General features: G+C 42.6%; 1 protein-coding gene across 4 annotated transcripts in view; it reads right to left on the bottom strand.

Annotated features, from left to right (window-relative positions):
* Positions 1–242: 242 nt before the first annotated feature.
* Positions 243–15393, bottom strand: part of LOC111962602 (protein-methionine sulfoxide oxidase mical3a) — a 117832-nt gene continuing 102681 nt past the window's right edge. For 2 of the 4 annotated variants that reach the window (XM_023985791.2, XM_023985804.2), the window contains 4 exons: positions 6905–6973; positions 3796–3895; positions 3539–3612; positions 243–3311 (listed from right to left, as the gene is read on the bottom strand). In XM_023985791.2, the coding sequence (XP_023841559.1) occupies positions 3127–3311; positions 3539–3612; positions 3796–3895; positions 6905–6973 (428 nt within the window). In that variant the 3' untranslated portion in view covers positions 243–3126. Of the gene's footprint in view, positions 3312–3538; positions 3613–3795; positions 3896–6904; positions 6974–11053; positions 11105–15393 lie in introns of all 4 variants that reach the window. The other 2 variants (XM_023985810.2, XM_023985809.2) reach the window with 2 other exon arrangements.

Below are 15393 nucleotides of genomic sequence, written 5' to 3'. Positions count from 1 at the left end.
GGCCAATGACCTTGAGCCTTCTTGGATGGACACTTCTGTAACTCTATGGCAGCACCCAAAGGGCTAGAATTTTCGAGGTCTCCTCTTAGACTTTGCAGTGACGTAGTGTTCCCATGAGTGACAGAACACTGAGCCAATCACAGCTCCATATTTTCTGCTGGCTTGCCCCACCACCACAAAGCATTGAGCTAGGCTGAAACACCTGCATTTTGGAGCTGCCTTACTCAAGAAAACAAAAGAGAGACCATGTTTGTACGCAGCTTTATTAATTCAATGATATATTATTTTTTACATTGTGTGCAAACTGATATGTGACACGTATTAATGCCAAAATAACATGCAAAACAGGCAAGCCCCAGCTGGCCTGAATTAAGGGTCGCCACTGCAATGGTGTAAAATGTAGCTATCCACTGTAAACCTCTGTTGGGAATTTGGCATGGCCAAACAATCACCGCAGTAGCTCACGCAAGGAAGCAACATGCCTCCTTTAACTTTCCTTATAATATATTATTATGGACTATTGAACTTAAACAAATACTATGCAATGCAATGCAATGCATACCATGCAGCATTGGTCATCTTACCTGACAGTCCCAGAAACAAGATGCAATCATTTCTGCTCAGCTGTCTTGCATGTCTAAAAACTTTTTTGTCTCGTCTGCAGACATCCACCCCTTGTTACAGATATGCCCCCACTGGAATACTGGATACACAGAAATATCGGAGTGGAGTTTTCAACCGGCAAGTGGATCAAATCTGTCAGTGTGTGAAGAAACTAAATGCCAGGTTTTACCCTTGTCGTACAGTAAAAGTGAAAACGTCCTTTAATTAATTTGTCGCCAGGTTCATGTAACACATGTTGGGAAGATTCTGAGACAGTTGCACTTATTTAATATGCCACAAAAGAAGCACTCCTGGTTTGAATTGGGCACATAATGAAGCTCAGCTTTTCATCAGGTGTGCTAGTTCTGGAATAGACCAAATAAGTGGAATTGACAGAGGGTAGCCTACTATGCAGGACAGTCATTAAGGTGAATATTCACATTTCTATCATAAAATCATAGTTGTAGTAAGTTTATACAGAAGCCTACCCATAAAAGGAGACATGCTTTTCTAAATGAACAACTGCATTGCTTTATTGCCGTTTCAGCATACATCCAACACCCTATGCATTTTGGCTAAATGAAGCAGCATTTACATATTTGTTGTGTGTCAACATACAGTTTTAAAAATTAGGATTCATTTTTCTTTACATATGATACATTTTTGCACACATGTTTATAAATATCAATAAAATCTGTCAAACTTATCACACACCATCTAAACCAGCCTTGAAATTATGTAACTTTTTTGTATTCACAGCTCCGTTTAATTCTTACACAAATTCTCACTGTGTGTATCTATCAATACAGAAAAATATATAAAACTGTGACCAACCAAAGATTTACAGTTTGGCAGAAAGGCTAGTAAGGTCAAACGCCAAACAAAAGCACATGCTCCTGTGACTGACAGAATAGAAGTGGTTTAGAGCAACCTTCCTGTCTCCACTTCTACTCATAACTGCTGTTTGACAACCTGTAGTTGTATGAAAGGATTTTACCAAAAAACACCAAATAGAAATGTACCTCTGGTGGGATACATAAAAGTTTAAACACTAAAAATAAAAATAAAATATTAAAACAGAAGTGAAAAGGGCATCTTGCTCCAAAGCAGGTAATGTACCTCAGCACCAGGGATAGCGAAGCCAGAGTTCTGTGGTTTAAAACTTCGATATTGAAGCATATCCACTGACGTAAGTGTCTCATGACACCAGTTAGTGATGTCAGTTCACTTATGGTATTATGATAACACGATGCATTGATACTGTGTAAGCCCAATAAGACACTGCCCCTAATGTTGTTCTCTTCACTGTTTAACCTACACTAAGGACTTTTCATGGTATATGCCAATTAGTATTGAATAAGGGCTACTGATTATAAAATGAAATATCAGTGTGATTTATGGTGAATGGCATGGTATGGAGAAGCCACATGATCACTCAGAACTAGGACACCAAGAGATGTGTCAAGTGGGTTGCTTGCTGAAGTGTACATATGTCAATGAATCTATGCTACAGGTTAACTATTCACACCAGCACAACTTTCAGAGTCAAAGACAATGTAATGCAGGATCTTTTTCTGAGTCTGCAGCAGCCTCCACCCCTTACACAATGGCTTCTTGGTGATGGAGTTCAGTTGATTTCCTTGCAGTCAATGTTATAAAGAGAGCACATGTGCAATCCGTCGAGCCTCCAGTTCAGGCACTCTCCTCCGTGAATACGGAAAATACCAAAAACAGTTCATTCAGGTTCTCTATCAAACCAAGCTAATAAATACAAAACAACCAAGTGACCAGATTCCATTGATCCTTAGTGTTGACCCTTCAGGTGAATCTCTGTGCAAAGAAATTATGGGACTTTTAGATTCTCATCCTTATTGGCGCCTCAGAATGTGGAAGCCAATGTGTAATTGGAGAGAAAGGCAGCTAAAGCAGAGGATGTCCCTCCCCAGTCAGCAGTCACAATAGTAGAGTATGTTATGAGGTTAGTATGAGAGTGAGACCACTCCTCCCCTTCCCACAGAAACMCTGTAACAGTCAATAGGTCAAGGGCCTACCCTCATCTAAAACCCCCGCTTTGCTAATATGTCGTGTTCTACACATGTAGTACATTAAAACAGGTATCATACATTGAAGTCCTTTACATCAGCAGGACCTAACCTCTTTCTTCCCTTTGCGTGTTTGAGATTAAAAGAAATAATAAACAATAGTTCCCCATTCTGGAGAACTGCTCCAAGAACTTCTGAAGTTCTGAGAAAGTCTAGGCTGTAGTTGCTCCTCCCACCGTGATTTGATAGTGAGGGGAGATATCACTGGAGGTAATGATGCCTGGCTGTTGGCAGGGTAGATATGTAAACATTATAGACTGCTCCAACAGAGCATGGGATAACTCCATTCTGCACACATTCTCTGCTGGGTTATCTGGGACCAAGCATGAGACCGTGGGTTGGGCCTTCACTGAGCCCTGACACAGAGGAGGGGTAGTGTATTATCTGAGTTACGGTGGATGGTGAGTTTAGTCTCTCCTCCTCAGGCCCAGTTGAGGTTGAAGCCCTTGGAGAGCATGACAGACTCCAGGTCCTTGTCCTCCTCCTTCTCACTGAGCCTCTGCTCCTCCAGGAGGGCTACCAGGGAGTCTCTCTGCTCCACCACCTCTAGCATCTCATTCAGGATGTGCTTCTCCTGCGCCAGCTCCACCTCCGTCTTCAGGTGGTCTGAGGAGGAGAGGGGGATGAAAGAGAGAGAAAGAGGGACAGATAAGTAGAGAACTCATATATGGAGAGGAAAGTGAAAAAAGTGTCTCACTGAGGTAATCAGGATTTGATGAAACCATGAATGTTGTTTCCCATGGTCCTGCACCTTTCATATTTTTTAATGCTGCACACGAATTGCCCTTCGAGGAAAATAAAGATTTATTGAATTGAAAATTGGCGGTCCTCACCTTCAATTGCCATTCGTTCCCTCAGGTCCTGCTGCAGTCGACTCTGGCGATCCTCCAGCTCCAGTTCTCGTGCACTGGGGGACAGAAAGACAGACTTACGGCCCAACTATTACACCTGTGGCCCTGAATTATGTCTCATGTCTAAATGATGTCTCCAATCTATGTCTAAATGATGTCTGTCTAGTTACAGCACCTTATATAGATACAGAGTTCACCTTCAGTAGGCCTATAACAAAGGATAATAATGGTTAACTCACAATATCATCAGCTCAGATTCGTATCGCACCAGGGCGTTTTTCTCCTGGACCAGTTTGAACCACTCCTGCATGAGCTTGGGGTCGTCCTTTTTGCCCATCCCTGGAAGAAGAAGCAACAAAGAAAGGGGAGTGAGGGAAACAGCAGGGCAGAGGAGGCTTTAGGTGGGTCTGATGCAGACACTGACACAGGCAATGCAATGACAGCCAAGCCAAGACGTCTTTGTTGTGGGAATGGATGGCGAAGTGGGGATGATGGGCCGGGCTGGGCCGGACTGTTGACCAGGGGTCGGGATGGTCTTGCCGTACGCCTCACAGAAGATGAAGTGGAGGAGATTTCAACTTTGGAAAATGCGTGGGAAAAACAGGTGTTTCAAAGTTGAGAGTTTGTGTATCACTAACTTCTGAGACAGATGCCCTTGCTACTGTATTGTACTGTAATATAATAATCAATAACAACACACTGAACAGAAATATAAACGCAAGATGTAAAGTGTTGGTCCCATGTTTCATGAGCTGAAATAAAAGATACCAGAAATGTTCCATAAGCACAAAAAGCTTATTTCTCTCAAATTTTGTGCACAAATTTGTTTCTATCCCTGTTAGTGAGGATTTCTCCTTTGCCAAGATAATCCATCCACCTAACAGGTGTGGCATATCAAGAAACTGTGCTGGGGACAATAAAAGGCCACTCTAAAATGTGAAATTTTAGAGTGGCCTTTTATTTGTGCAATTGACAAGCTCACTGCAGAAATGTCTGCTGTTGCCCAGAGAATTTAATGTTTCTCTCTACCATAAGCAACTTCGCACAGCCATTGAAGAGAAGTGGGACAACATTCCACAGGCCACAATCAACAGCCTGATCAACTCTATGCGAATGAGATGTGTCGCATGAGGCAAATGGTGGTCACACCAAATACTGACTGGTTTTCTGAACCACGTCCCTACCTTTAAAAAAAAAGATATCCGTGACCAACAGATGCATATCTGTATTCCCAGTTGTGAAATCCATAGATTAAGGCCTAATGAATTCATTTTAATTGATTTCCTTATATGAACTGTAAAATATTTGAAATTGTTACATGTTGCGTTTATATTTTTGTTCAGTATATATGCCATTTAGCAGACACTTCTATCCAAAGCAACTTACAGTCCCGCCTGCATACATTTTTAACATACGGGTGGTCCCGGGAAACAAAAACACTATCCTGGTGTTGGAAGCACCATGTTCTACCAACTGTGCTACAGAGGACCCCTGTATGTTCAGAGCAGTTGTCGTCTCCTACCACTGTTTGTGTCCCCCTTACGGAGAGGGCCATAGGTAGGGGGACAGGGCAGAAAACCATGGTCTATTCCACCACATTGTACTCAGGATGTTGTACTCAGGGAACCTATGGATGTTCTACACAGAGATAAAACACCAGAAGAGTTTCTCTCTATGGAAGTTCTACATCCCAACATGCAACAATGTACCACCAGTAGAAATAAAGGATCCTGTCAGATCCTATTTATACAGAGCGGTTTCAAAAAACCTGTGTTATGAATAATTTAATTCTCCCTATAGCTTCTACTACTGGGTCAAATGATGGCGCCGATCTGTCATTTAGACCAATAGTGAAGCTATCTTACTCCCCTATTAGATCTACTGGTATTTGGCATGCATTACTGCAGTCAAGGACCAGCGGCCAAATAACTTTTACTCTTCTGCCACTGTAAAGGTGGCCAGTCCATGCTATGCTATAGAAAGTCTGCTAGCATTTTTCCATCTGTCGCACGTAGGTGGGAGCCAAGCGGTTTCAATGAGWCACTGGGGAGCAAAYCATTGATGCAGCATGACGTACTTAGCTGGAGTGGTGGAGTCTCTTGCAAAACAAAAAGGAAAAACACAGTACACWCAAAAATCGAATGGCTGTGCTCTCGGGTGCTGCTGCCGGCTTTCGCTGATTAACAGACAAGGACAGAGAGAGGCAAAGCGGAGTTCCTCAGACAGAGGAACTCAGACATGACAAAGAGGAGATGGAAACAGGTGGATTTGCTAACTTAACCAACAATGTGCTTGCTTTTCCCTCTCCCTCTCTTTCTTTGCGCCTCGTCCACCACCCTTAGCCCAGGTTCCAAGATCACAGGAGAGAAGAGCCACAGTTAACAACATAACACACATCCAGCCTGAAAATCAGATCGCACAGGACACACACAGGCATGTTTTGTTTACATTGATCAGAAGGATTCTCAAGCAGTTTCACACAGACATACATGTGTTAGAGACAGTAGACCAGATGATCCAGAATGTTGTATATTGGTAGAATATGCAAAACTGAGATGTGTCACAAGTTGTAGGTCTATCGCTCTCTTTATGACAACCTTGTCACACACAGTCTTAGTTGTAACACACTATAGTCAAGAGAGAGGCTGTCAGGCAGCTGTCACACACTATAGAGAGACTACACCACTCAGTAGTGGGAGATAGATGGCTTTTCATGTCCATTAGTTTTACAGCAAACAGAGGACATGCTTTTGATTAAAAACACAATGAAGCAGAGTAGTTTCCCCTTTAGCTTTAGCTACTTGGAATGATGGAAAAATGTGTCCACAATAGTTGTTTACTTACTTGGGTTGTTAACCAGGGTTCAGGGGTTTCTAATATGTTTCTGCCTGAGACTGTTAATCTCAAGGGCAAATTCATCTGGGAGGGGGTCTATAGAAGCGTCCATGTTACATGGTTGATTCAAGACAGTAAATAAACCATTTAAAAATACTATTGGTGACGGTGTGCACTAGGTTTCTGAGCATCCTCAACTCAACAAACCAAAAGTCGCATAGACATGTCCTGTCCTTATTTTCTCATCTACACCGTTCCAGCAAGTTTACAAATGTCTACATAAATGTGTGTAATGTTCAGTGTGATACGACTATGGTAGATAGCGAACGGTGACATCCTGGGGAAATCTACTGAGCCTGGACACACAGAGGGAGAGGAGGAGGAAGAGGAGGGGGGTGAGGGAGAGGAGTTTCAGGAGACCGGGGGGAGGAGCCCGGCTTCGTGGATCCCCGCGGTCGGTTGCTGTGGTAACCTGAAGCAGCCAGCAGCAGGCAAGGCAATAGGTTACGTTACCTTCAGAGGAACAGCAGGGACAGAAGGAGATAGGTCTTCGGCGAGGGGTCCCGACAAAGGGCTCAACTACTTCCACAACATAGGGAAAGAGTGCCAAGGGGTGGGGTGAAGGAAGAGGAGGAAGAAGTGATAGACAGAGAAAAAAAGTGTAGAGGACATAAAGCGTGAGAGGAAGTGTAGGAGGGAGGGAGAGATGGGGGGAAGATGAGGAAGAAAGAACAGTGAGGAGAAAAATCTAAAAGAATGAGAGCACTAGGGGGAGGAGAGAGAACTGAAAGCACCTGTAGAGAGGAGGTGAGAGAGATCAGTTGTGTGGGGTCAGAGAAGGTGAAAAAAAGAGAGTGAAAACACAAAGGGCTGGAAAGAACGGGGGAATAATCCTCGTCTTTCATCTGATGGACTCAGAATAATACTCCTCAAACTCAGCAGAACTGTTTTGTGTTCATAGAGTTCTATGGGGTGATATAGGAGCCTTCACAATACCAATGTTGTGTAATGTGTTGACAATGCTCTGCAAATTAGATTAATCTAAATAAAAACAGCTTTTTATTCATCATCACTTGAGATTTACAGAAATAGAAGATAAATAATCTAAGCGGGAAAGAGTTCATTATTCCATCTTTGAAAATATTTCAGCTCTCCCAGGTAAACATAACTTGTATTTGTTGACGTTGTGGCTACTTTTGAAGTGCAAATTAGCATTTTTGTGCAAATGCGTGTGAACCTCCGCGAGAAAGTCCTCACACATAATGAGGTCATACTGTCTACCGGATATAGTGAGTAGAGATAAAACACTGTACTAGGCACAAACTGGAAAGTGAAGAGGAGATATAAAGTCATTGGGTTTCTCAACGAAGAAGAGCCTTCTATCAGAGAGTGTATCGGACAAACGATGAGTAGGGGATGGTGTCATACCCTGTCATACACCGATACAACAAGAAATGCACACAATGTACTCAACAGTCTGAGACTTGGGTGAAAGAGCTCAGAGAGAATGGAATGCTGGTGAAATTAACCCCAAGAGACTATCACAGTAGAATCATAACTCTCCACTCAAACAAGATAGGCTGTCTCACACACTCACTGCTGTGAGATTTTAAAGTGCAATGGTTCCGCCTCATACCTCATCATAAAACCACAGTTATTGATTATAATGTGTATGTAAAGTACCAAATCATTGAGAATCATTGTGAAACTAGCGTGCCTATTTGAGGTGATTATGGTTGTAAATGGAGTGATAGATAAGATGTCACTGCAGTCAACTCTGCTGGCCAAAAGCGAGAGCATGACAGCAGTTTCCTTTGTTAGCTTTTAGCACCCCCTGCAGGGCTGCTACACACACAGCACAGCCATGCTGCTTCCCTCAATAGCCTGTGTTTCAGTTCATGATTTGGCCAGTGCCAGCTAGATGGAAGCCAGTCCAATTCACTTCACCACACAGGGTAACACTGTATCAGGCCAAAGTTGCAGAATGTCCTCCACACAGCCCAGAAGCTTGAGACCACCAGACACACACTGCATTCAGTTTGGAAGATCAAACCAAATGTCAATGGTGTCTCTCTTTCTTCAATTCCAGAAATACTTACCTTCAATGGATGCCTCATCTAACTTGCTGCGATTTACGCAAGAAACGAAACATTTATAATTGTTGCATTCAATTGTACCGAGGGTCTATAAACCACAGTGAGGAACCATAGTGAATGTGATCACACTATTGGGGGACAATGACCAGATAGATTTTTCCAGTGTTACAACACTCCATGCCATCTCCTGTCTAATGGGTGACAACGACAACATCATCACAGAGAGCGGGACAGTCAGACGGTCAAGACACCACATCCACGCTGGGTCACTAATACAGACTCTTTTGGACAATCACAGGCAGCATCCAAAATGGCACCCTATTACCTACGTAGTGCACTACTTTTTACCATTGCCAAATGGCCCTGTATGGGACAGGACCCCGACCCGTACCCAGTAGTACGCAATATCGGGCCATGGTCAAAAGTAGTGCAATATATAGGGAATAGGCCATTTTGGAGGCACACACAATGTGAACAGGACAGCTATGAGGGGTCAAGACCAAACACTGCTTTTCAGCACAGACGCATATATTACAGGGAGTTATGCAACAGGGCAGGTATGGGAGAGTCAGAAGAGCAGGAGCACCAGAGCTGGGACTACAGGGATACAGCAGCACCAGAGCTGGGACTACGGGAATACAGCAGCAGCAGAGCTGGGACTACAGGGATACAGCAGCACTAGAGCTGGGACTACAGGAATACAGCAGCAGCAGAGCTGGGACTACAGGGATACAGCAGCACCAGAGCTGGGACTACAAGGAATACAGCAGCAGCAGAGCTGGGACTAACAGGGATACAGCAGCACAAGAGCTGGGACTACAGGAATAACAGCAGCAGAGAGCTGGGACTACAGGAATACAGCAGCAGCAGAGCTGGGACTACAGAATACAGCAGCAGCAGAGCTGGGACTACAGGAATACAGCAGCAGCAGACCTGGGACTACAGGAATACAGCAGCCCAGAGCTGGGACTACAGGGATACAGCAGCACCAGAGCTGGGACTACAGGGATACAGCAGCACCAGAGCTGGGACTACAGGGATACAGCAGCACCAGAGCTGGGACTACAGGGATACAGCAGCACTAGAGCTGGGACTACAGGGATACAGCAGCACCAGAGCTGACTAGGGATACAGCAGCAGCAGAGCTGGGACTACAGGAATACAGCAGCAGCAGAGCTGGGACTACAGGAATACAGCAGCAGCAGACCTGGGACTACAGGAATACAGCAGCCCAGAGCTGGGACTACAGGGATACAGCAGCACCAGAGCTGGGACTACAGGGATACAGCAGCACCAGAGCTGGGACACGGGATACGCAGCACCAGAGCTGGGATACAGGATACAGCAGCACTAAGCTGGGACTACAGGGATACAGCAGCACCAGAGTGGGACTACAGGGATACAGCAGCACTAGAGCTGGGACTAACAGGGGATACACAGAGCACCAGAGCTGGGACTACAGGGATACAGCAGCACCAGAGCTGGGACTACAGGATACAGCAGCACCAGAGCTGGGACTACAGGGATACAGCAAGCTACCAGGCTGGGACTACAGGGATACAGCAGCAACTAGAAGCTGGGACTACAAGGATACAGCAGCACCAGAGCTGGGACTACAGGGATACAGCAGCACCAGAGCTGGGACTACAGGGATACAGCATCACAGCTCTAAGGCTAGTCAAGGGCCAGGAGTTTAGTTAGGAGTTTTGGGGTCAGTAAGGGGCAGGGTGCACTATTTTCCAGTTGGGTAGGTGTGTGTGTGTGTGGTTCTACTTTAACATTATCATAAATAGGTGTGTTATGTGTTAGCATGTGTGTGTTTTTTACAAAATGCTTTCATAGTTATTATACTTGTACACTATTCCAATGCATAGATGTTATTATGTAATCCAGGGGTTCCCAAACTTTTTCCACTCGGGGCCCCTTCCAGCATTGGGGAACATGCCGTGCAAGTGCCATGTGTATTTCCTGCAATTCTACACATTTTGCCATGAGGTGCAAAGAAAACTGTTCAGTTTTAAAGCAAATTTTCTTGCAATTCTATACATTTTGTGACCCAAAAAATTACAACAATATTTATGGGCAAAAAAAACAAACATTAGTTGACATGGGCTACATGATCTGGAGATTTCTGACAAGTTATAAATAGCTCTCTAAGTAAGGTATACAATGACTGACATGACAAGAGGAACTGATGATGTACTACCTAATTTCGAAATTACACCTTGCACATTCTACTATTACAACTATCAAGAGTACGTTTAACGCCCCACTGTTTGGGAACCACTGATGTAATCAATGCAGTGAAATTAACATTAAAATGATAAAAGAGTGTGTGAAAATGATCTTAACAAGAAAAGGGGAAAAAAGTGTGTGATCTTTCTGTGTGTGTGCTACGTGTCTATTAGAAGTGATACTGGAGGGATCTGAGGGTGAGTCGGCTACTGCCGCAGCAGGGGACGTAGCTAAGGGGAAACAAGCTCCAGACCAGTACTATAGAAGGGAAAGACAGATATAGGTGGGTTAGCTGTTAATTATTTGGAAGCGACAGATTTGAAATACATACCGCCCAGATGCAAGTCCATGATTTCACTGTAATTAGACTCTCCCCAATAGTCTACAACAGGGATATATTAAAGATATGAGTTATTATACACACACAGCCTCCATTGGGCAACACCAATCTGCAACAAGAAGGTCATGCACATGCTTGCACACACACGACAACCACACACAGTTCAAACATGCACACAAGTACTCACCACAATACATATGAAGTCAAGTACACATATTGGCATTTACTACATGGACTTTTCCATAATGATAGGGTGGCTACATAGATTTCCTGTATGGCTGTGTACGGCCTCTGTGTATGAAACATTAACTTTGTGTGTGTGAGGCAACACCAGGTCTGGAGTGTCACAGTACCTGTGACTCACTCATCTGATACACTGATGCTTTAGAGTAGGCATACACCATATCAACCACAAGGGTGTAGTGGATTAAGATGTCTTATATGWACAGTAGTATTCCCACTTTTGATTGGTAACCATACCAATACATCAATGCAATGTAGCATATGTATGCCCTTTGGCCACAATTCTATTCAGTCTTGGTGAACAGAAACCCTTCCATATGAGGCTATGTGGGCAAACACATCCAATGTGAGCACCCACAAAACTATGTGGAAACACAAAGACATTCTCCAAATTGCATGCAGCTCAGACGATGACCGACAGAAACAATTAGGGTACAATACGGGTGTTGTATTAACTAGAGTGAGTCTAATGGTTTGATAAAGTACAGTCCTTTGAAAGCGTAGACGACAGAGAGGTTAAAGTCCACTTGAGAGAAAATTCACTGTGATTTAGGTTAGTATTGTGGAGTAACTAATAACATTGTTGATCAATCCTCTGTTTCCTCCTATCACAGCAATTAAACTCTGTAGCGGTTTTAAAGTCACCATTCGCCTCATGGTGAAATTCCTGAGCGTTTTTTCCTGAGTGGTTGGAAGGACGCCTGTATGTTTGTAGTGACATATTTGTAGTGACTGGGTGTATTGATACACCATTCAAAGTGTAATTAATAACTTCACCAAACTTTTTTTTACCCTTCTACCAATAGGTGCCCTTCTTTGCGAGGCGTTGGAAAACCTACCTGAACTTTGTGATTGAATCTGTGTTTGAAATTCACTGCTCGACTGAACGACCTTACAGATAATTGTATGTGTGGGGTACAGAGATGAGGTAGTCATTAAAGAATTCTGATAAACACTATTATTGCACACAGAGTAAGTAAGTCCATACAACTTAATTTGTCACTTGTTAAGCAAATCTTTACTCCTGAACTTATTTAGGCTTGCAATAACAAAGGGGTTGCATTTTTTATTAATTTGCTAAATTGCACCAAAAAAAATCTAAAAACATAATTCTATTTTGACATTATGGGGTATTGTGTGTTGGCCAGTGACACAATATCTCAATTGAATACATTTTCATCCAAATTCAGGCTGTAACAGTTTTTATTTTGAGGGGGGGGGGGGGGAGTCAAGGGGTGTGAATACTTTCTGAAAGCACTGTATGTTATAAGCGAGCATTCACCAGATTGTGTAGTTCACATAGGTTACCAATAATTATAGATTATTTTGAGACTTACAAAATTGTATCTATTTATGCTATACTTTGCATGCCTTGAAACCATATTTAAAAGTTGTTAGCATTGTATAATGTACAGTAAACAAGAATGACTTCATCACTGAGTGAAAGTTCTGATGTCTGTGATAGTCCCTTGTCTTGCACAGTGTGAATGTATTGTTTCAGAGTAAGAGATAGCACCAGTATCTAGACACTGCATATCTAGATACAAGATGAACTTAGATGAGGATTTCTACAAATGTAAGAATATACTTTCATTCACTGCTAAACCTGGGCGACTGGTTTTGTGAAAAGTATAGTTTGGATACTCTCAAGCAAGAAAGATAAGCAGAATTGCTGCCATCACAGCTACTTTTTCTACATAAAGGGGAGGTCAATGCATGTTTAGAGGAAATGTGGTACATAGATAATAACCCCTCAGTAACAGTACTTGAGAATGCTTGAGTTGATTCTGTATTTACAGATCCAGAATATAATTAACATACAATTAGCGTATAACTTACATAAATGTATTACCATAAAAACAGAGATTAACATATTCAACTGTTGAACAGGATCATCTCCACCCAACTAGGACACTACATCAACAAACTGAAAGAAAAGCTCCAAACTCATTCCCCAATCCCAACATTTAAAACGTAGGCTGTGGCTATGGATACAGAGTTTTTTGCCCACACCCCGCGGAAAATTCATTCTTAAAGCTAAGGATCCAGATCACGTTCTGCACGTGTTATTTTACGCACACATACATTTTTCTAACGTAGCTACTGCTCACACCCCCACCCAGTTGTGTAAAGTACTTAATTAAAAACACTTTAAGTAGTTTTTTGGTCTGTACTATACTATTTTTGACAATGTTTACTTTAACTTCACTACATTCCTAAAGAAAATAATGTACTTTTTACTCCATATATTTTCCCTGAAACCCAAAAGCACTCGTTACAATTTGAATGCTTAGCAGGACGGGAAAATGGTCCATTCATGCACTTATCAAGAGAACATCCCTGGTCATCTCTAGTGCCTCTGATCTGGCGGACTCACTAAACACACATGCTTTGTTTGTAAATTATGTTTGAGTGTTGCCGTGTGTCCCTGGCTATCCATACATTTAAAAAAGAAACCGGTGCTGTCTGGTTTGCATAATAAGGAATCTGAAATGATTCATACTTAAGAAAATTTCAAACCAAATACTTTTAGACGGGGTACTTTCACTTGAGTCATTTTCTATTACAGTATCTTTACTTTTACTCAAGTATGACAATTGGGTACTTTTTCCACCATTGACTCCCCCTCCATATTTCACTCTTTATTCGACCTCTTCTGAACCATGATGATGTTGACTATGTCTCTGTCTCTTCTGAACCATGATGATGTTGACTATGTCTCTGTCTCTTCTGAACCATGATGATGTTGACTATGCTCTGTCTCTTCTGAACCATGATGATGTTGACTATGTCTCTGTCTCTTCTGAACCATGATGATGTTGACTATGTCTCACCCTCTTCTGAACCATGATGATGTGACTATCTCTGTCTCTCTGAACCATGATGATGTTGACTATGTCTCTGTCTCTTCTGAACCATGATGATGTTGACTATGTCTCTGTCTCTTCTGAACCATTATGATGTTGACTATGTCTCTGTCTCTCTGAACATGATGATGTTGACTATGTCTCTGTCTCTTCTGAACCATGATGATGTTGACTATGTCTCTTCTCTTCTGAACCATGATGATGTTGACTATGTCTCTGTCTCTTCTGAACCATGATGATGTTGACTATGTCTCTGTCTCTTCTGAACCATGATGATGTTGACTATGTCTCTGCTCTCTGAACCATGATGATGTTGACTATGTCTCTGTCTCTTCTGAACCATGATGATGTTGACTATGTCTCTGTCCTCTTCTGAACCATGATGATGTTGACTATGTCTCTGTCTCTTCTGAACCATGATGTATGTGACTATGTCTCTGCTCTTCTGAACCATGATGATGTTGACTATGTCTCTGTCTCTCTGAACCATGATGATGTTGACTATGTCTCTGTCTCTTCTGAACCATGATGATGTTTACTATGTCTCTGTCTCTTCTGAACCATGATGATGTTGACTATGTCTCTTGCTCTTCTGAACCATGATGATGTTGACTATGTCTCTGTCTCTTCTGAACCATGATGATGTTGACTATGTCTCTGTCTCTTCTGAACCATGATGATGTTGACTATGTCTCTGCTCTCTGAACATGATGATGTTGACTATGTCTCTGCTCTTCTGAACCATGATGATGTTGACTATGTCTGCCTCTTCTGAACCATGATGATGTTGACATAGTCTCTGTCTCTTCTGAACCATGATGATGTGACTATGTCTCTGTCTCTCTGAACCATGATGATGTTGACTATGTCTCTGTCCTCTCTGAACCATGATGATGTTGACTATGTCTCTGTCTCTTCTGAACCATGATGATGTTGACTATGTCTCACCCTCTTCTGAACCATGATGATGTTGACTATGTCTCCCTCTTCTGAACCATGATGATGTTGACTATGTCTCACCCTCTCTGAACCATGATGATGTTGACTATGTCTCTGTCTCTTCTGAACCATGATGATGTTGACTATGTCTCTGTCTCTTCTGAACCATGATGATGTTGACTATGTCTCTGTCTCTTCTGAACCATGATGATGTTGACTATGTCCTCACCTCTTCTGAACCGATTGAATTTTTGATGTTGGGAAAAACTTAGGGGGGGGGGG

This window comes from Salvelinus sp. IW2-2015, linkage group LG4q.1:29, assembly GCF_002910315.2.
Source record: "Salvelinus sp. IW2-2015 linkage group LG4q.1:29, ASM291031v2, whole genome shotgun sequence".
NCBI lineage: Eukaryota > Metazoa > Chordata > Actinopteri > Salmoniformes > Salmonidae > Salvelinus > Salvelinus sp. IW2-2015.
The sequence above is the reverse complement of the archived record's forward strand: the minus strand, read 5'-3'. Positions and strand labels throughout refer to the sequence as shown.